General features: G+C 44.6%; 1 protein-coding gene across 2 annotated transcripts in view; it reads right to left on the reverse strand.

Annotated features, from left to right (window-relative positions):
* AIFM2 (AIF family member 2) overlaps positions 1-23,044 on the reverse strand; it is a 488,087-nt gene that overhangs the window by 125,054 nt on the left and 339,989 nt on the right. For both annotated transcript variants that reach the window (XM_069610711.1, XM_069610712.1), the window contains one exon: positions 13,827-13,982. In XM_069610711.1, coding sequence (XP_069466812.1) covers positions 13,827-13,982 — 156 coding nt within the window. The remainder of the gene's footprint in view (positions 1-13,826; positions 13,983-23,044) is intronic.

Consider the following 23,044-nt stretch of genomic DNA (forward strand, 5'->3'; position numbering starts at 1 on the left):
TTAAAGTCTGGAAAAGCACAAACGTCCATTGTGAGCCAGATGTAGGCCAATTATAAGTCAGAAGAGTCTATGAAGAATAAGCTCAATGTAGTCTCCAGTGGTAGAAAAGACCATAACAGTCACCTAAATATTAGCTAAAATACTGGTAAATGCAGGCCGAATTCATTCTAAACACGGTCCTCTTATTTGTGACCCATAATTCAAGAACACTGTCTATTCATTAGTACAGGCACAGATAAGACGCCTGCTTTGCCCCTCACTCAGATTCTCAGACACAAGGCACCTTACAAGGTTAACTACAAAATCAAATCACACTGGCTGATGGCCTAGGAGAAGAGGGATGGCATTTTCCTGATTTAAAGGAAAGCGTTCACAGACCTCTCTGTCTCTACTCCCATTTTGGCTCATGGTTTGATGACCTATCAGTTGCTTAAGATTGGTCAGTGTAAAGCCAACCATGCAGACCTCTTGATGAATTACCTCCCATTACGTATAAAGCAGCCAACGTATTGTCTATTGATGATGTATTTTTAGTATTTTCAGTTTAGAGGTGGTCTCAGGAGAAGCCATCAGTTTAAGAGTTAAGCAATGAGAAGTATAACCAGTATAGAAAATATACATAAATGCCTCTATTAACAAATCACCTCTCCCGTAGGTTTTGTAGTATGATGTTATTATGGCATATTTTTGGTTTAAAATATTATGCTGTGCATGAATAGCTCAGAGCTCTAACCTAATTGCTTGTATGGTGTCGCCGATTTATTTTGGATGTTAATAAAGCTGGGTTTTGCCTTTCACCTTGACTATTTCCGTTATTGTGATTGGGATTTCCCGGCATCTCATCCTATGCATAATCTGGGGTTTTCCAGACCATCTTAACAAAAGCTGTGCACTTCCATGGGAGAACAACTGTTGGCTCCCGGGCAGTGCTTGGTTTGAGTGAACAGTTTGAAACTGGTTATTTGGACTGTCAGGTCACAATCCCCACTTCGGTCAGAGTATGTTCTGCTGCAGGAAGGATTGTGAGGTAGCAGTCTGTCCATAATTGAGCAGCCTCCACCTGTTTGAATTTTGCAGGTGCATTCCATTGATGGGCTGGGGCAGCCGCAAGTCTGAATTCTGGTTAAAGTGAGAGGACCTGGAGCCGTTTCAGATTGTCCATTGCAAGACCCAAATATCGCTAGCCAAAGAATCAACAGAGATCTGCTGCAAGATTTCAGCTGTGGCCAGCATTGGACAAGCTAATCAGGCCATATTGGATCTCTGCCTTCAACCTGAATGGGAAGACCTAAAACAGTTCCTTTTCTCATCTGGACTGGTGGGGCATCCATTGCTCTTCCACGGTCAGAGTCATTGCTGGTTCTGCATTTGGCATCAACCCGACGGGAACTGACTAAAGTTTTGCATGGGCCCCTTCCTGCCTCGTTTCTTGTTGTCCTGCAGATACGCATGTGCTAGGCCTCATTGTGCGCCCCGATTCCCTTTCCTGTGATGTTTTTATGGTGGAAGTCAGAGCCTGGGTTTTGAGATACTTTATTACTCTTTTCGTGACCTTCTCTACATTAACTTGCATTGGATGCAAAGCTGTTAGTTAAAAGTTGCCAAAGACAATGGGGTCTGGGTCAGGAGTCCTTTCTTTGATCATCTAAGGCCTGGTGACTGGTAATCTACCCTTTCCTAGCTGAATGATCATTTTGAACATTGTTGCAGTGATTGTTTGCAATAACTTACTTGACAAGCACAACAAACTAACAAAACTAGGGATTATTTTTAAAGTGCTTGAAGGGCGAAGGGCAGTCTCTGTAGTCTGTACAAGGTTGTGAGGTGGAGAGCGCCCCATAAAAACGTGAGAGGTAACATCTTACATTTTACAACAATATCAACTATTTTATCTCGCTTTTGGTGCGCCGTGTTTGTGTGCTCTAAGTCACTTTAAGTCACTATTGTTGCCACTCCCACCACTGCTGCTGCTTTTCCCTATTACTCACTGCTACCTCCCAATACCTGCTTCCCTTTTGTGCCAGACACAAATTCTAATTGTCTAGACCCGGGCTGCGAGTGTTGCTCTCCTGAGGATTCGTTTTGCCCTCTCTTTCTTGTATCAACTGCAAGGCACTTCTGACTGGAGGCAAGTAAAGGTATCCTTGAGCTGTTGGGCTTGGCCAGGCTCGGTCCTGTGGCCCAGCGGTTGAGAAGAATTTGGGCTTAAGACTTTGGCAGTATTTTTTCGACTAAGGGGACTCCATCTGCTTATCCTTTGTGATTCCGCTTTGTGACTTTGTTGATCGATATTCTACTTTCTGGATAATCCTGATACTGGGAAGGTCACAGGCAGCCGTCTTTTCAGCCTTGAGTGGCCATGGGGGAGGGAGACGGAATAAGGCAGATCTTTCAGCCAGTCAGGTGTGCCCTTGGCGCTCATAACGGTTTCATTTTCTTTTTTTGTGTAAAATTGGATTGATGATTTTTTAATTTTTTTTTTATCTTTTTTAACATACGTCCAATATATTTAGTATCTTCTTAATTGTGAGCTTCCATGGGATTTATGGAACTTTGTGTAATGCATGAATTTCTAGCTTGAATTCTTAGTTCAGATCTGTATTGTTATTGTTACGGTTTTGTATTTGGCTGCAGTTAACTGCATTTTTATTCAGGTTCAAAGTCCACAGTCTCCAGTCGCAGCTTTTTGGCCAAAGGGATGGCTGTCTTGCACATTTTCTGCACACACTGCATACATAGCACACTGCATAATTGCACACGTTTTCACTTTTTGCACAATCGGATATAACCTTGCTTGCTAAAATCTAGCGGGTTTGTTTCTATATTTCCAGCTATTATGGCCAAATGTAAAGTAAGAGACCAGCTGCCTGTAGAAAGCAGCACGAAAAAAAACTAAGCAAGGCCAGAAGGGTGTGAATGCTGGTAAAGCATGTGGTCCCACTATCCTCCAGAAACCCACCCTGAATGAATCCTTAAAACAGATGGCAGGGAAAATTGAGGAACGCAATACTAAATACCGAAAGGGCTATTGAGGAAGCATCCAGTCATACAGCTGATTTGGAGGGCACGCTAATAGTCCCATTAAGACATAACTCGGGTAATCAAGGGGGAGCTATTGATACAGCCCAAAGGGGACTCATATCTAGGGTCTGTGAAGACCCGTTGCATAATCCACCAATGCCTGCTATGGCTTATAGTAGAGTGGATTCTATGCAGTTGGTGAATGAGAGCAGTAGTTCACTGCACTCGCAAGGAGAAGACCGTGTTGAAGACACAAAGACAGCGACTAACATTTTAGAGGGTGTCCTGCACAGGAAATGTGCCCCTGTATTGGTTAGCATTCCCCAACTTAAGCATTCCTAATTACCTCACTCTCAATTTTAGATGACCTTAGAGGGATTAAGAACAAGCTTGTGGCAGTCAAGCAGTTAACATTGGGAAGCAAAGTTGTTACTCATATGGGTGTGGTCACTGGCTCGGTCATTGAGGGCCAGATTAAATCACAGGGAAGTGCAATGTCCTTAAGGCCAACAAACCTGGCATCCATCTCCACCCATTGCCCTGGAATGTCGCAAATAAAGGTTTCAGAACCACACCCCCTTACTAACCCAATTAGACCATTACCAGACTTAGGCCCGGCTAGACCTTGGGCGAACCAGGTAATTACTCATCTCCCACCTGAGGCTGCTCCACTTCTGGGGGTCATCATTGGGATTCCAGCCCTAGTGGAAGGTGTGGAGGAGTCAACTGTCTCACTAATGAATACAACTACCCGCTGTATTAACACACACTTATTAGGTATGAAAATCAATCCTCAAGGCATTTTGATTGCCAGAAGAGTGTTGTGGGTTGGTAAGATGGCCAAGTCTTGGGAGGAGACTGTGCGTTTGTTACAGCAGCAACATCGGCAACATTGAATTACTTGGTGTCTGCCCTGGATTACAATGGGTATAGTGGGCCTAATTCAAGTAGGGGGAGCAAAGTTGTCCCATTGGCTGCATTATATCCGCAAATTGGTGCTCCTGCAGACTTGGACCATTGCCGGCTTGGTTTGCAGGGGGAGAACTGGGAGGTGGTTGAGAGGCAGGCAATGGGCAGATGTTAGTCTGGTGGGAGCATGAGGGGGACGAGGGCTTGGATGAAGAGTGGCGCTGTGATTACATCAAATTGCTTTGAGTCCCTGTCAGAAATCTAAGAACTTGACTGACTAGAAGCCTCTAGCGAAAGATCCTCAGACTTCCAGGGGACTGCTGCACTCTCCTCTCAGGTCACTGAATGCACTATTATACCTGAAGGGAATGTTGTAAAATTATTTAGTTGGAATATAGCAGGGGCCACAGCCAAATTGGAGAGATTGGATGTCGTGGCCCACATGAAGTTGTATGGCATCATCCTTCTACAGGAAACTTGGGTCTTGGAACCGTGCTGTTAGATGGATTTGTCTCTTTTTCCGTCCTGGCACGCAAGACTAAAATAGGATGTTGTTTTGTTATGGGGGCTTAACGACTCCTTTGAAATTATCTCTGAACTATCACATTAGGGCAAGTGACTCTCACACCACCTGCATACAACATGTCACTGCAATGTCTGATTCAGGGAGTACATTATTATTGGTAATTTTTTATAATAGCCCGCATGTTTTGGAAGACAGTTCTGTTGGGGTCTTTAAAGACTTCCTGGATGATTCGATTTTTGATCAGCTGGATGACTGCACGGTGCTGGTCCTGGGAGGGGACAATAATGTCAAGATGGGGAATGGGATTCCACCTGATCTTGTTGACCCTGGGGAGGATAATGCCTACATGGTCTTGTACCCGCAGATGACTGATGTTTGGGTATGCTCAAGGGGTCTACAAGTGGGCATGTGGTTAATGGAACGAGGAATGCGTTCTCTTAATGGACGCATACAGTCTGATGTGCCAGGTAAATTAACATTCATCAACATAAATGGCTCATCGACCATTGACTGCATGCACATACAACACTGGAATTTAATATTAGATTTCAGCATTGTACAGGAAATGTCAAGTGATCACTTCCCACTTAAACTGGTCCTCAAACAGGTTTCTATCAGGGTCACCGGGCCTGTCTTCCAGCAATTGGATCTATGTGAAGTGAACCCACACTGCAAATGTAGAATCAAATCGGCAACGTGTGATCCTATAGCAGTACAATGGAAAGTGGTAACATCTAACTTGCAGCAAATTCTGTCAATTCTAAGCCAAGAGCCCCGCCCCCTGACCAGATTGTTTCCTGGTCTAAGGACCTATGGAGGGTTCTGACTGATTCCATCCAGTATGAGTTCAAGCGAAAGAATAGTAGGCTGGTTAGCTGGTTCAATGAGTCATGTAGGACAGCGCAAAATAATCTACTGAGAACCTTGAGAAACATGGAAAGCTCCAGGGGAGACGTGGTTAAGGCAAGGGCTGATTATAAAGCGACTGCGGTACAAAGACAAGTTTAGTTGGACAATAAAGCATGGGAATATCTTTTGCTGCCCGTCTCCGTAAGGGTCTCTGAGAAACTCTGCGAGTTTGTTGCGGGAGGTACGCAATATTAACTAGTCAAGACACACAGTGAGAATCACGTTGCAGCCAAAGCCTGGCTGGATCACTTCGCATCTTTATATAGGTGATAGGCCTGCAGCTATGTGGATGAAGACCGCTGCTCCACGATACGGCTCACCTTGAAGGAGGTGGAAATGACAGTTAAACAGTCACATAATCGAGCCCCGGGACCTGATGCGGTCCCCGCAGATTTATTTAAAAGAGAAGTGGACTTGTGGGTCCCCCTGTTGATAGCTTGTTTTAATTCTTATTTGGGAACTGGAAAACTGCAATTATTCACCCATTTTTTAAAAAGGCCGATCACGGAAGCCCTTTGGGCTTATAGGCCAATTTCATTGCTGGACACCTCCTTCAAGGTTTTTGGTCGGGTCATATTGCAACATGTTGTGGATTGGATCCAAACTAGCCAAGTTCTCTATGAGTTCCAATATGGTTTTAGCCCTGGTCTGGGGACTCAGGACCAGGCCCTTAATTTGTATTTGGTGGGGGCTTCTTCTGTCTATGGCAAAAGGGAGTTGACTTACTTAGCCTTTATGGACCTGAACACCGCATTTGACAAGGTGGACAGATCGTCCCTATGGCGGGTGCTAAGGTCCATGGGCTGCCCCCCCCCCCCGGAGATATTAAAGGCCCTACAACTGCTTCATTAGGACAGTAGGGCTTGTGTCCGCTTTGGGGAACAGGCCCAATGTACTGGTCATTTTGAGGTTGATACTGGAGTACGTCATGGTTGTGTCCTAGCTCCAGTCCTATTTACCCTCTATATAAACGTCCTGTTTAAAGCTCTGCTGAAGACAAAAGCAGACTATCCCTGGGTGTGCGCCAAAGCATTCCCTCTGCTTGCATATGCTGATGACAGTCCTCATTGCTCAGACACTGATAGCTCTCCAAAAGCTTATCAATGCATACACTGATTTTATGGCAGAGTTAAAACCCCTTGTGCCAAGGATTAGTATGCTCGTCCTTTTTGCATAGACTTGCAGTTAAGGGGTCAATAAACACCATATGTCAGCAGTGATGGCATGCAGCCCTGCGAGAGGGAAAAATAAAATGTGTATCAATATGAGTAAGGCGTCAATTGTTCCCAGGGTGACCAAGTCTGATTATCTAGGCATTTGCTTCACGGAAAACTGGAGGGGAATGGCCCATGTCCGCAGACAAAGTACTAAAATGAAGCAGGCTCTGGTGGGGGGGGGTAGAGTCTGAAGATTTATGAAAATGTGTCAAGGTCAACCAGTGGGTCCAATTATGAAAGTGTATCGTGCACAAACTAAAGCTGTCATCAATTATGGGGCGGCACAGTGGGGGATTGAAAACACATCGGCCATTGAAGTTATTGAGAACAACTATTTTTTTTAATTTTTATTTTTTAAAAATTGTTGGTTCTTCTTAGTTCTGCCCCTAATTACAGAGTGCATGTAGAATTGGGCATTACCCACATTGGCGTTGACGGTTATTAAGCTCCATTTGTGCACTGGCTGGAAATCTGGTCAAATTTAAGCGCTTCAATGACACACGAAATTATCAGATCACTGTTGCAATGCTCTTCTGGGCAAAAAATACCATGGTTAAAATGTATTTCAGATTCCGTGAGACAGGTGAATGCACCGACTTTACATTGTCCGGTTCATATTCTTGCAATAGCAGGGTGTAGAATGTACAAGAGGGCTTTCTGCGATCTTGTTACAAAACAAGAATCCTTTGGTCTTTCCCTTGAGTCCAATAGGCGATATTTGCCCCTCATGAAACTGGACATTATTCTGCCCTATTGGACATATAGCAATAAATGGGCTGATCGTTGGGCACGGACCAGGGCACACTTTAAATTACTGCTGCTGAGAGACATTACGAAGAAATGGCAGGGGCATGAGCAGAACTCAGTTTGCCCGGGCTGTGGGGCTGTGAAGGAAGACCTTGTACATTTTGTCTTATTTTGCCCATGCTATCATGATATTAGGAAACAAACCATTCTTCCACTCATAAGAGAAGCCAATTTTACACAGTGCCGTCGAGCACATGTTAATGTTAAAGGATATTGTATGTTTTTATTGCGAGCTGAACCTCCGATTGTTGCTTGGGGTCTGCCAGAATATTTGAGGAATAGAAGAAAATGCACTGTGGACGTCTTAACATAAATTAGTCTTTCATCAAATGTTAATCCAAGGTTTTATATTGTTGATTGATTTTAATATATTTGTATGAATTTTATGTTATTAGTCTGGACCATGCTTTTTATACTGTGCATGTAAATTGTCATTTCTTTTTATTTGACTGCATTTTTGTGGAGTTGTATTGGTTCATGGATTTGATCCGAATAAACTATTTCACAATGAATGAAAAACCGGTTCTTAAACCTCCCCCCACCCCCAATTTAGCTATTCACTAAACTGTGTTATAATCTAAAGTGGTATTTAATCAAAGTTTATATATCCAAACAGTGGTGTATATGTGTTTAATGGTGACTTAATTTACCAGAAGTGTGTTGATTTAAATGATGGCCTGTGATTAATAAATAACATTTTTCTGCTCATCTGTGTGGATGTTTTTTTAACAGACCTTTCTCTTGTTTACCTTACTTCACACCAATCCTACCTTCTCCTGAGTCTACGCTCAACTGCACTGCCACACTACCAGTGAGTGTTGTGGGATATATTCTGCCCAAGAAAAAGGAAACTGCATTTGGTTATGTTCGGCCTAAAACATGCTGAACTTGCAAAACCCACTGCTGGCTGACCGGGGCCTAAAAAGCGCAGAACCTAGGACATGATGTGAACTGACAGATAAAAAGGCAGTGTTTCACTCGCATTTGACACATATCAGAATGCTGTCTTTAAAGAAGGAGAAATACACTACTTAAGTGGCCCTTGCGTGAAATTGTCCAAGCTTAAGAACTGAGGCTTACTTTACATGGAAAGCATGGCATTTGCAAACACAGAAACTGCGATTATGGAAATGGGTGCATTTTGCAGCTTGAAAAGAATACATCAAGTCAAAGTTTCCCTTGCCCAAGAAATGCGAACATATCATGATGGGAAAATGAACAGTGGTGGCAAGACGCAATTATATTAAAAGTAAACGGAAAGCATCATGTCAGTTCAAAAAGTGTATTTCCTGAGAAGGGCTCAGTTTCTATTCAGAACACTCAAGCAGAGACCAAGAAGGAATTTGTGAGGGACTGCCATCTAAGATAAGCAACAGTTCACCCATTAGCTGTGGCAGAAGAAAGGCTGATGACTTTACAGAAAAATAACGTAACTATAATTTTAAGGCTTATCCCAAGGCTGTTCTGTTGCCACACCTTCCATCAAAATTCGACCTTTAGAACCCAAGTTACAACCTAAAATGTGTTCCTAGCTCCCTGAAAAATCTCCAGAAGTCGGGGAGGTGGTAGCTTATTAATTTAGATATCAGCCTAGAAAAGTACAGGTTGATAACGGTTATAATTTTTGAGTAAAGTTCAAAAAAGTGTCCTTTGGACGTGCAGCCTTGTGCTGAAATTGGCCATGCATCAAATGCAGCATGATGAGAGGACCCCAGAAATATATACATATGTATAGATATATTGTTAGTTGCAGGTGTACAATAAAGCTTTTTGCCATGTAGGATTTTTCTAGTGCAACAATTGACATGGGTAAAATAAAAAATCCACGGGGTGGATTCATCACTCTCATAGTCTGTTTTATAACTCAGGGAGCAAATCCCCAAAGAGAGGCTGGGCCTTGGGGGTGTAGAGAAGCCCCTAAACACTATATTTCTCCATCTTACCCTTATACAATGGCAATGCACTACACATGTACTCCAAGTCATTCCCCCCCATGTTGACAGCTTTTAAATTAAAAACATTTCAAACCCTTATACACTTCATGTTCTCCTGTCGCCCCTTACCAGCACTCCCAACACACTCACACGCTTGCACGCACGCTTCCAATCCTCACATCCACTATACACCTCACTTCTTCCACCGGGCCCACCCTTGGCCCCCGTTTGCTACACACTAAAAATCTTAAAGCACTAAAACTACAAACTAAAATAACAAACCAAAATATGAACCATCATTTCTTAATCCCCCACCCAGGATATATTGGGCACTGGAATCCGAGCTCACTAATTATACAGAGCCCCTATGTTTACCACAATTGAATATGTGGCGCCATCTTCTTCCCTCGCTCGGAAAGGTTCCCACTTCTCAGTTTCTCTTCTCATATACTTACAACAAAAAACATGGCCTTCACACACTATCCAATTCCAATATACACCAATCTATCACACAGTCTCACTCCCTCTTCTTCACACAAAATCCACATACCGCCATCCCTCTTACCCCACTGCTCACTTCGCGTCAACCCTCTTTGTTGTTGCTTGTAAGAGGTGTATTTAAATCTGCGCGTTTACCCATGCTCCTCCGTCAAAGGGTCCCAATAACTGCCTGCACCTTCCTCAGAGCTGCGCCCCGCTCAAAAGAGCAGACAGGAATTCTGTGAAAAAGGCTCCTGTACACCACAATGAGTTGCGTGCTTAGGATGGTCGCTGTCGGTGGGCGCAGCCCCTCCTGATGTGCAGCCTAGAAGCCTCCCCTCCCATCTTTGCAGAAAATCTGGCATCACAAAAAATGTAGAGAAGCCCCTCAACGCTCACACCAGAAAACATACAACCCACTAGGGAAAAAGGCCCAGCACACCTCTCGCAAGCAGAACAAGGTTTAGTCTCATTTAAAAAAGTATGTGATAGCAAAGAACTCTGCTGCCACAGAGCGCTCTGGAGAAATCAGTACAACTATTAGGGTTTAAAGGTAAAAAGTGTCACAGCTGACGTACATCACATAGGTTACAAATCCACATTGTTGGTTGGTGCAACCCTATACATAGGCGGCCTGCTCCATAGGGGATGCCAAGCTATTGGTCAGAGCTTCGCCTATCCTTCTTCGACGTGGGACCAGTCTTCGTACGTCATGAAGATCAGGGCTCCTAATTCCCAATTATGAAACAATTCAGCACATCCCCTATCTCTGCCCTAATGTGCACCTGGTAATGCAGACATGGGCGCAGAGGCTGCTTTCAAGGTCATACTAGCTCTAAACACCTGCTCGATCCCAGAGGCGTCGGCGCCGTTCCAGTTCTTCCGACTCCCAGGCTTAAATGTGTTACTTTGCCTGCAAGGCACCTTGCAGCACAAATCACAGGGACCCCAGGTGGGGTGAACTCTTTCGGCTATGATCTTTCTGATGAAGTGGCTCACTAACAGTTTTATGGTCAGTGGTCTGGGATTGACCGGTACACTGGAATGCTGGGGTCTTGAGACAGGGGCATCTGGGCACTAAAACTGACTGGTGAAGGTCGGAGGCTTGTGCCCTCCTTCTCGTGGGATAGCGTTACACAGGGAGCTCTCAGCCCCCTCATGGCCTTGCAGGGCGCATTCCTTCCGAGATACAAATGCTAATATTATGAGACAATTAGGGATTAAGGAGTCTCAGCGGATTTGGTCTTTCTCATTGCTGCCCAGGCTGCAACCCGACCCTGCGTTTGCACACGCATCTCTATGTTCTGGGCCCAGGCCTAGAGTCCAGGCTGCAGCGCAGCCCCAGGCCTCAATTTCAAGATGGCTGCTATTTGCTAAGCTGTCGTTTGCCTAGTGCAATCTACACTCACGTACATTCTAACATACCCATAATGCTGCTTCTTACAACACCCCCCTGGGCCCTATTAGCTTCCCTGGCATCTATAACACTCTCTTAGGCCTCTGATGCATTCTAAACCTCTTGGGGGCCTGGGACAATCGTCCCCGCTTCCAAACAGGGCTGGAGAGGACCGTAAGGGTCCAATCAAAATTCAGGGTCAATAAGCTAGCACCTCCTAATTTTAATATTTTAGAAGAGTAGTTTTGAGATGTCACAATGGGAGAAATGGGAGAACGGCCTAAAAATCATCTGGGTGATGTGAGAAACCTGAAGGGTTCCCCCTAGCTAGTCCCCCGGGATCTGTCATCCAGGTGGCCAGGACACTGTCATCACTATTGGATCCAGTTCCTGGGGGGGTGGACCAGTGAGGGAGGATCACCTGGATGGGGAGTCCTCGGGGAGTGGGAGTGGAACACTGACGGGTGAGACGTGGTATCTCCCTTCTTTCAACACCTTTTCCCCATCCTACCATGTAGGACATTCAAAATAACTGCCCCCCTCCCATTTTCCTACACGAACACTTTTTGCACAACACGAAAGACAACGGACTAACACCAGAGCAGTTTACCCGACATGTCCCAATGCAAGGGCCAGGCAATTCACCAGAACCACACACACCTGATGTCCCTTTCCCTTCCCCACTGAGATAAAAGGTGGAACACAAGAGCAAAGTACGAGCAAGGCAGACTGCACGACGAGACAGCTATGAGGCACAGCATTTCAAGAGGAGGAGAAAGACTGCACAAACCGAGCGGGTGACAAGAAGAGAGGCGACCTTGCCCTGTCCAAGCCAGTGACGCGAGACCTCTGTAGGAGGAATCGTAAGACAGCGAACCATAGCTCAAGTGTGTTGCAGCAGATGTTAACGGTACACAGAGCATGCCTATGCTGATATGCAGGACCGAGGGAGACTCCTGCTACCGTTTACCAGCCTTGACCCCAGATACAAAGAAGGCCAAGCGGTTCATCACAGCCGGTGAGTCGAGGGGAGAACCGATAAAGAAACCGAGCTGTGTTGAATGAAAGTCGCCAACTGGCAAAGTTCAAAGAACTGTGAATTGTTGAGGGAAGACCAGCTGCAAAGGGGAGAGGCACCACATGGGTGCTCACTCCAGAGACTCTGGTTGATCCTGTGTTGATTGAAACTGCAAATACCAGAAGGCCGTAGGAGAGCTGCCAAGACAGGTCAAAGTGGTCATACAGGGGTGGAGCCAAATCCCTGTACAGTCGAAAGTCTTTGTTCGACAAACCATTGAAACGCAAGGGAAGTGAATCCCACATCAAGATAAAGGAAAAGGAATTGTAAAGTGGCAAGAGTGAACCCGACGGATGGATGCTAATAAAGTCACAAGAAACAGTGTGTTGACAAAAGTGAACTCGGTAGAGGGATGTCCAGAGAGAACTGTTTAAAAAGACATTAAGATTTGTGAATGCTAGGAAACCCATAGTGAACCCAGCAAAGGGAGGCTGAGATTATAGAGGGGTCGGGGTCCGGAAGAGGGGGACCCAGGGGTGAGAGATCATCAACCTAAGTGCTACAAGGAAACAAACTTATTTTGTTAATTGAAAGTCATCAGGTCTTCAAAGGCAAGAGACTTTTATTGAAAAGAGATAACCATCGAAGAACCTGAAAGCTGGTACAAACCTGTCGGCTCGTGCTGGGAGAGCTCGAGTGTGTGTTGTGCTCAGGAGACCCGCCTTGTCCCGTGCTCAAAACTTAGGGAAGGGAGACCCCTGGCAATCACATCCTGACTTATTATTTGTAAGGATTGGCAAAAGGTTTTTCTTAGTATAGGCCCTTAATTTTGACAAGACGCCACAAGGACTGCCTTATTTTTCATTTGATGGTCGAAGCTTGCTCCCATCTTAGATTTAGATTTAGATTAGGCGTTTTCCAACCTGAATACGGTTTAAATAAACACCCTTGAATCGTGATCACTTGTATTTGTCTTTACTGTTGCCACCATGAGTTCCTTACAGTGTATACTGAAAGAGGGTTGTAGAATGTAATCGTGCATGGAAGACTAACTGAAACTACCTGGGGTGGAACTGCTGATGAGTGCTGAAGGAAACCAGGGAACCAGAGACAGATGCTGGGATCATTGCAAGGAGAGCCAAATCGAGGGATTAATGCTAGTGGCTATACATGACTGATGTGCCTGACCAGATCCCTGTTTTCCCAAAGGGAGGGTCCAGAAATGCTGATGTCTTTCCTGAGCGCCAACCCAAGAGACAGTCTATGTAAGTAATGTGTGTTAGTATCCATTTCCACCTGACAGCGTGCACTTAATGGTGTATGTGTGTGTATATGTTTCTAGAAATTAATGGTTAGGAATGAAAGAATGTGAGGTATGTTACTGGACGTGTACTTTTTGCCACATTGTCTAGTCACCAAGCCAATGCTAGTACACTGGTACTTCAAAATCTCCTGATTAAACAAGCATTCATACCCATTAACATACAATAATTCTGAGTCATCAAGAGAATACCTCCACAACATTCTAGACATGTGCACAATTTCCCTCAATTTGGATTAAAGGTGATTAAAATTGGATCTGTTTCTGCTGTACATGCGGACTACTTACTGAAGGCACCACTATATCCAACAGAGTTGATCTTGATCCCAGTGCAACTGATCACTAACTCTGCGATGACAACATCTGGACTCTTGTCTAGCTTCACTTCAATTTTCTCCTCGGCTTTGTTCATGCTCAATTCATTCAGGTTACTGACTCTTTGACCTGTAAGAAAACAGATCCGTAAGCCATCATCAATTGCCCCACCGTTACAAACCTGGCAAGTCGGCCTCGAGTCGTGATAGCTAATAATAAATTAAGAAATTAAGTAAGGTGGATGGAACAGCATAGTAAACTCAACTAATAGGATATTCTCAAATGAGAAGTGCAGTCATTTTTGATAACTAAGAAACACACCGTCCTACCTCTATTTCTACAGCAATTACATGAATAAAAGTAATTAATGCCTGCAGGATGCTCAGGATCAACCTTCTAAAATATATTTGAAACCGGAAGAAAGAAAAAAAAACATTTGAAATGATCTAGATGAACAATTTCTGCATTTATGTCAACGTAGTCCCCTGCTTGGCTATGCATAGAGATGGCACAGTGACATTGGGGGCCGAGTATGTGCATAAGCCAGCGGCTAAAGGACGTGGGGGCGGAATGGGGAGGATCCCCGAGGCACTATCCAACTGTCCGACCACAGGAGACAGTCTCTGTGATACCAAATAAACCTCTCCCCTAAGGATGGTGAATACTAGAAGAGCCCTCCTACCAGTCAACACCACAAAAGTCCCAGACAGGCCTGAAAACATTTGTGAGAATTGCAGCCTTCCACAGGGTCACTCGTCTGCCCGTGGCCCACATGGAACCACGTGTTCAGGAAACCGCTCACCATGTCCCAGTTTGCAAACCTACCCACGTCTACTCCAGACCCACCCACTTAGGCTGCTGGCCTGCAAAAAAATGGAGAGATACATGGAACCTCTGAGAAATAATCAAAAACATATTAAGGGACAAACCCAGAGTGCTCAGGAATCCAAGTATTTACAGTCCACACTAAAACGTCCTGATTACACCTTCCCACTATACTAGTTAAAGGGGTAGTCCAGCTAAAAAATGTATTTAAAAAATAGATAAGCAACATTAAAAAAAAAAATACTAGCACTTTTTTTTAAACTTCCTATGTAAAATTTTGAGCTATTCAAGCTCAAAATTCGCAAAAGCAAGCACATGGGTGCATCCATTTTGTGAAATGGATGCCCGCCTGTGCTGGCTTTTGCGGCACTAATGAAGGAAAAGCCAGCCAGCTGTAGTAAACAAAAGCTACCGCTGGGTGGATTTTCCTTCATTGGTGCTGTACGCGGAGGACGGGGACCGGAGACCAGAGCAGGAAAGCTGCAGCTGAATCTCGGTAAGTGCCATTTATTTTTTTTTAAAAAATAAGCACTAGCTGCGTTTTATTTCTAAGTTTTCCGGGCTGGAGGAGCCCGGAAAACTTAGAAATGAAACCGCAGCTTTAAAAAAGTTGTATTTATGTTTGCGGTCGCTTTTGAAGCTAACGCACACATAAATACAACGTTATTGTGTTTGAAAATGCTGCGGTTTTTCTTTCCAAGTTTCTCAGGCTCCTACGGCTCGGAGGAGCCTGAGAAACTCGGAAAGAAAAACTGCAGCGTTTTCAAACACAACCGCGTTGTGTTTCTGCCTGCTGTGGCTATCACTTTGGCTCTCCGGTGCTCCCTAAGGGGAGCACCGGAGACTCAAAGTGAAAGCCAAGGCAGGCAGAAAACCAACGCGGTTGTGTTTCTGCCTAAATCTGATTTCCCATTTGGGGCTCTCGGGCTCCCCACGGGGAGCCTGAGAGCTCCAAATGGGAAAGCAGATTTAGGCAGAAACACTGCAGCATTTAGCATTTCCCATTTGGGGCTCTCGGGCCCCCCGTGGGGAGCCCGAGAGCCCCAAATGGGAAATCAGCTGTAGGCAGAAACACTGTGGCATGTAAACACAACCGTGTTGTGTATCTGCCTGCCTTGGCTTTCACTTTGGGTCTCCGGTGCTCCCCTGTGGGAGCACCGGAGACCCAAAGTGATAGCCACAGCAGGCAGAAACACAACGCGGTTGTGTTTGAAAACGCTGCGGTTTTTCTTTCCGAGTTTCTCAGGCTCCTTCCGAGCCGGAGGAGCCTGAGAAACTTGGAAAGAAAAACCGCAGCGTTTTCAAACACAATAACGTTGTATTTATGTGTGCGGTAGCTTCAAAAGCGACCGCAAACATAAATACGTTTTTAAAGCTGCGGTTTTATTTCTAAGTTTTCTGGTCTCCTCCAGCCCGGAAAACTTAGGGAAAAAAACGCAGCTAGTGCTTATTTATTTTTTTTTTTTTAAATAGCACTTACCGAGATTCAGCTGCAGCTTTCCTGCTCTGGTCTCCGGTCCCCGTCCTCCACGTACAGCACCAATGAAGGAAAAGCCACCCAGCGGTAGCTTTTGTTTACTACAGCTGGCTGGCTTTTCCTTCATTAGTGCCGCAAAAGCAAAAGCCAGCACAGGCGGGCATCCATTTCACAAAATGGATGCACCCATGTGTTTGCTTTTGCGAAGAATGAGCTTGAATAGCTAAAAATGTTACATAGGAAGTTTAAAAAAAAAAGTGCTAGTATTTTTTGTTTTTAATGATGCCCATCTATTTTTTAAATACAATTTTTAGCTGGACTACCCCTTTAATAACCAGAGAAAAAAACAAAATAATTACCACAGCTAATACAGCCTTGTGCCTGCTCCAACATCCTCATTCTGGCCCACAAGGATGGAGGACATTTATTTAATTCTAGCCCTCAAAGACCTAAATTCCACAGGGCCAGCCCCTCACTGAGGCCTGCCCAATGGGAGGGAGTGGTATAAAAGCCTGTTAGGCCAGAGCCAGCTTGTGGGCTGGAGGAAGTTGCGGTCTGTGTTCAGAGAAGTTTAAAAGCATGGCAAAAACTGTGGAGGAGAGAAGAGGAGAACAAGCCAGGAGTGGAGGAGGAGGTGGTGGTGGTGGTGGTGAGAGCAGAGGTTATATATGGAGAAGGAGGTCAGGGCCTGGAAGAGTAGGTGGCAGTAGGAGGAAGTGGATAAAGGGTGACAGTGGAGGTTACATCTGGGTGAGGTGGTAACAGGAGATTGAAGAAAGACACTGAAGAGGGAGGAAGAAGCAAAAATTAGACAAGAGCGTGAGGATGCTGTAGACTGGAAGTTTGAAGGAAGGAGTAGAGGTAGTGGCTTGTCGGTAGAGTTTAGAGACTGAAGGAACAAACCCCCAAGCAAGACTAAGTAGGAACGAGGCGGCCAGCTCGGCTCAATGCATGTGAAAGAGGTGCGAGGAGCCACCAGTCCCGGACAGAAATGTCAAAGTAGTGGAGACTTTGGAAGCCAGTGGGCTCTCAGACACACCCAGAGAAGGAGAGGGCTCTGGGACGCTGCGGCAAGACAGAACTCCAGGCTCCACCTCTCCAATCTACGCAAGTTCCAATGCTACTTGTGCCTGATAGAACTAACTAGAGTATCCTCACAAAGGAGCACAGCAGCAAGCCTGCTCTGGACCTGGAAGAGACCACCATTCTACTGATCTCACACAACCACCGCACCGTGCCTAGCACCAGAATGCAGCTACACACCACTTAATCTGCCCTGGCTGTACACATACTGAGTGCACCCAAGCACATTTTACAACATTACTCTCTCACTGACCTGGACTACGGTCCAAGAGGGTATCCAACCCACAGCAATTTGGAATCATACCAATGGTAAAAGGCGCTATACAAATGCACAATAACATAACAGTAGGTACCAAGGGTATGCAAGAACCCAGGAAACCTGCCGCTAAGTATCTCATCCAGAGGACTAAGCATATAGAGGAGAAAGGCAATGAACTGGACTTTCCTGATTTGCCAGACATTGAGTTGTGCTTTCATTGGTCCAGGAAGACCCAGTGTATTATTTGCCTCATCATTGTGTCTTCCAATAAAAGACTTACACTACAACTTAATTTTCTGGTCGTTTGCATCTGCCACCTGGCCTTCATGAACCGAAAGGGCACATCTCTGTTAATCAACATTTGAAATTACCTGCATGGAATTCTCTTAATAATGTAATCATGCCATGTTTTGAGAATTGAAGACTAGAAAGGAATAGTATACCGTACATCATATAGATATTACAATTAATGGCACCATGAACATTTTGAACCTATTTATCTCTACAAAAGGGATCTGTATCCAGGAACCCTACATGTGTCTTTGGACCACCAAGGGGGTGACTCAAGGAAGAATGGGGAGGATCCCCTGGTCACCTTCCCTTGATATCAGACAGTGGCAGGACAGTCACAGAGATCCCCAGTCTGGGCAACCTCCCCAAATGTGAGACCCAAAGTCCTAGTGAGGAAAAACTAACCTCTTATTTTTTTCACTCTTGCGTCATTAGTAGCATTTGCCCCGATACTTTAAATTTAATCATCAGAATCAGGGAAGTCATTTCAAAGCCCTGACGAGATACTGTGTCAGCTCCACTGACCCATGCATAATACACTGTCGCAAGATTAAAGGTTCATGACCAAGGGTTAACACATGTTGATATACATTTACCGATTCATTATCTCCAAACAGAGCGTTACCTTGCCAGAGAAACAATGATGCATCTTCCCCACAAACTAAGATCTGCACATGCTGAGGATTCAGAAAACTTACCACATGTTTTTCAAGCTTGCAATTCATATGCTGAGGGAACAGGAGAGCAAGGACTTGCACAGGCAGCTTTTGAGAGGGGTAGGAAAGGACAAGTGGGACCCATGATGGCAGACGGGCAAGGTGAAGGCTGTGATAATGGCTACAAACATCCTCTGTTATTTATTTATATACAAGAAGGAACAATGCCCTTTTGATCCCAAAAGAATGTACAACAGATAAGCAATCAGGAACAAGTGAGCTCCTAACAATCGGGTGACTTCGAGTGACCTTCTGAGCAAGTTGTGGAGTTACATTCTGACCAAGTTGTGGAGGGAAGTAAATTGAACTATCACTGGGGAAAATACATGGGTGGCGTACAAAAATTATGGACAATCAACATTAGACATTTTTAAGTGCAGGTAGGTGGTACGGCCACCTGTGTTAAGGGTGTGATCATGATGGATGAAGTGCTAGAGGGGTAGCAGAGAAAGTGAGGGACAGAGGCAAGTTAGAGGCAAGGGAACAGGTAAGCTAGAAGGCAGATGACAGGTAAATTAAGGGGCTAACAGATACAAGGAGGTAGGCTTTTTATTTTTGTTTTGAACAAATCCGTGTGGACTGTTTCTCAGATGTCCGGGGGAAAGAATTTCATGCAAGTGGAGCAAGAAGTGAAAGAGTGTAAGCGAGAGAGTAAATAGGGAGGGTGAGGTGCCACAAGGGTAGTCGAGGAGGCAGAACAGAGATTACAAGAAGACTTCTAGAGTTGGATGGATACATTGGTGCATTATAATATAGATTTGTGAACCAGGAGTAGAAGTTTAAATCTGGCTCCGTTTTGCATCATCAGGCATCCAGCCTGGTGATGGTACGAGGAAGTAGGTGTGAGTGAGTTCAAAGAGAGTCCTGTATTTACCCGTGTGAGGCTGGGAAAGAATTTCTCCCCACAAAGGCATGTACAGTATGTGTCTATCTATAGGTGCAGTACTGAAAAGGCAAGGGTGCCAAGTGCTTTCTGCCATTCCTTAGGACAGCCGCTGCTGCTTTGATGCTGAGTAGCCCTCAGTGCTCTTACCCCCACAGATCCTCCCCTCACCAACCTCTGTGAAAGTGAAACCACTCAAACAAACAATGTTTTCATACAAGCAGTGATTCCGTACTGCTCAGATCGTTTCCAATGAAAAACCGCCGACTCTGTGCTTTAAATACTAATTTGAAGCACAAATAAAGGATTTGTCTCACTCTCGCTCTCTCCCCTTTCCCCCAAAACCTCTGTCTCACCCTCATGACAAGAATGGCAGTCACCTCTCTTTCTCTTATGGCCAGACCATTGTCTCCTCTTCCCACATGCCTCCTCCATCTCTTGTTGCGAATCCATTCTGCATTCTCTTGTGGATGCATTGCTATTGTCTTCTCTTGCTTCCATCTCGAAATTGTGATCACCTACTCACTCCCAAGATGAGATGTTTATCTCCTATCCACCCAATTATGAAATCCTTTTACCTCCTCTCTCCCGTGTCGTTAGAGTAGTATTACAGTCTATTTCTCATTTGTCCTGATCTTTATTACCTCCTCTATCTTGTGGCTGGATCATCATGGTCTCAGCTCTCCAATATAGTTGGATTGTAACTGCTACCTTGTGTCTTTGAAAAAATGTTAGCTTGGTATTTAAGAACAAGCCATATTGATGGCCACTCAATAGAAGCCTGTTTTAACAACACAGTGGAAACCACCGAGAAACTTAGTTTCCATGAGGCATGAAGTTTTGACCCTTTAATCCTCTGTTCCTTGTAAAATACATGTTAACTAGCTACAGTAGTTGCCCAACAGTTGTAATATTGGCCGACACACTATTCACCTTTTGCACTGATCTAACAACTGTTGTCTCATTGGGTAACCTCTGCTTGATTTGTTTTACCCCCCTTATATGCCTAAAAGACATTGTTTGCCTGTCTCCACTCTCTCCATTGAGTGGAGCTAGACAGAAACTGTGCTTCCCAAGTACGAGCTTTTGGAAGAAATAAGTGCATGGTGATGCATGGGTATGTGTTAAGGCTCACCTGCGCATCGGCTGGCTTCACTCACCCACCATTGGACTGACAACTGTGTATGAAATGGCCCTCTGAATGAGGAGCATTCTCAACAATTTGGCTTGAATACCACCTCTGCCAAGGTCTTTTTGGAATTGGCCTTGTATTTATTTTGTTGATCAAATAATTAAAATAAGCAGAAGGTGTTATAGGCAATGTGGTGAGCAACTAATCTCATGGCTTTTGAGTGGCATTGTCTGCCTCTCAAGAAGCTACTGTCTAGTGGGTACAATTTTGTCTCTAAAAGGGAATACGCCCCTTGTGGGTAGATCTCAAGTGGGTGGCCATACTAACTCGAAGGTAAATCCTAGTTCCTCAGTCATTCTCAGAATCCCTGGAAACTGATGTGTCTGCAGAAAGTCTAACCCCCGCACCCCCAAGAGGTCAGGCTGCTTGTCCGAAAAAGATAAAAAGGGGTGAGTGCCTGAGGCATGACTTCTGAACTTGCTATGGTTTTAATAGGAACTGCAAGGTGTTATAAGTGACCACGGCACCCAGCTACATCTTGGACATCTGCCGGATATTTTATGCGGCTGTGAAGTGTTCTGCAGTGTCCCGTGGTGAAAATTCCCGAAGGTAGGCACGCTTGCACTTTATTCCTTTTTCATGCTCCTCTTCGGTTTCCCACAGCATCTGGGAACACAACCTGCTTGCCTGCTGCATAGTTGACCTATGTGCAGCAGGTTCATGAACAGTCTGCATTCGCAGTTTGGCAGTGAGAGCAGGGTTTGTTAGTATTAACGTGTTTTGGTCTGTGAATCTTTGAGGCTTCCAGATTGGTTATTTTCTGCTCGTATCTTTCTCAGGAAACAGGATCAGGACAGAGTGGGTACAACTCACCAGATACCCCTTCGCTTTCTCCATGGATCATCATTGGATTGTACATCAAATTTGAAGGGTTGTATGGTTAGGAACCAACATAGTACCTAAGCGCTAGTGTCCTTCTTGTGCTCTAGCAAAGTCAGTGGATAGTAATAGAGTACATTGTCGACCTTTTAGGTACTAACAGAGTCCTAACATCCCTGTTAATAAAAATTGTGTCTCACTTGTGTCTAACGTGTTTGTAGCATAGTTTTGCTCTCTTAGGAATAGCTTTCAGCTAGTGTAGAGAATCAGACAGTCATGCCCGGCATACATCTGCGATAACACTGCACCCAGCCCTACTTCAGAAGCATCAGTTTGGAGAATAAACGTTTTTGTAAAATCCGGCATCCTTAAAAGAGGCTTGTTGCAAAGGCACTTTAGTTTTCCAAATGCTTGCTGTTCTTCAATTCCCCATACAATCTTGGCTGGTGGGTGGTTCTTCAGTTTCTCTTCTTGGAGCGTGAGGGTTTATAGTGGAGAATTCTCTACAATATTCAATCAGGCCCAAGAAGGCTTTAAGGTCCTTTTTAAGGTAGCGGTATTTCACACAGCCTTCACTTTCTTTTGCTGGGGCTGAATATGGCCATTGCTCAAGTAAACCCTAGGGACATAAACACATTCTGGGCTAGATGACATCTGACGCATTGGCGTTTAAACCGCCTTTACTAAGGGTCCTTGTGATGACATAAAGATGATATAAGTGGTTGGCCCAGGTGTTTCTGAGTATTAGGTCCTCCAGGGGAGGACCGTGAAGTGAAAAAGCGCATAAGGGGTTGAAAAAGCAGTTTTTACCTTGTTGCAGGACGCTGAATGAACTTGCAAGTAACCTTCAGTTATGTCAAGAGTGGAGATGTATTTAGATGCCTCCATCTTCTCAATAAGCGCATTGATCATGTGCCATTGGTAGGCATCGAGGTGGATTTGTCAATTATTTATCCAAGCGCAACCTGCCCTGCAGTACTATCAGCCGGTCATGTTATCTGTCCACTTGCAATTATCCATATATGGGGTGCCTATTTCCAGGTTGTTTTGCTGGCAATAAAAGACAGGGCAAATGCTTGTGTGACGATTTGTACATTTCATTTTAGTTAGTATCCATGTCCATCAGGTGGGGGGAGGGGGAGGTGTGTGGGTGTGTGTGTGTGTCCACCACCCCCATGCATACCAATATGGAAACCACTGGCTTTAAATACTGATTTATGGTCACGTTTCTAGTAATTAACGGTTAGGAATTGTTAATGACTCCAATCAAGCATTCCCACTAAGTCAGTGCCTTGTCTGGGATTGCTAAGGGGAAGCCCTTATTTATATATTTTTATGACAAGTTATAATCTGGATGATGAACCCTTGTATAACGCCCCTCTCTTAGAATCCCCCTAACCCCACTGAGCCAAGAAATAGGTTTGTTTTGCAAATTAAAAAGGTTTATTTGAAAAATTAAACAATAGATATATATCACACTTTTATAATAAATTAATATTTGATATCACACTTAGACATATGACAGTGATCAACAATGGATGATGTTATACTAGCACATTGGTTTAATTACTTAGGAGTAGTATAGAGGATAAGGTAGCCGAGAATGCTTTATGGTTTCAAGGAGATGCAAAGATGAATAAAAGGCA

Source organism: Ambystoma mexicanum, chromosome 8 (genome assembly GCF_040938575.1).
Source record: "Ambystoma mexicanum isolate Mex_15411 chromosome 8, UKY_AmexF1_1, whole genome shotgun sequence".
Lineage (NCBI taxonomy): Eukaryota > Metazoa > Chordata > Amphibia > Caudata > Ambystomatidae > Ambystoma > Ambystoma mexicanum.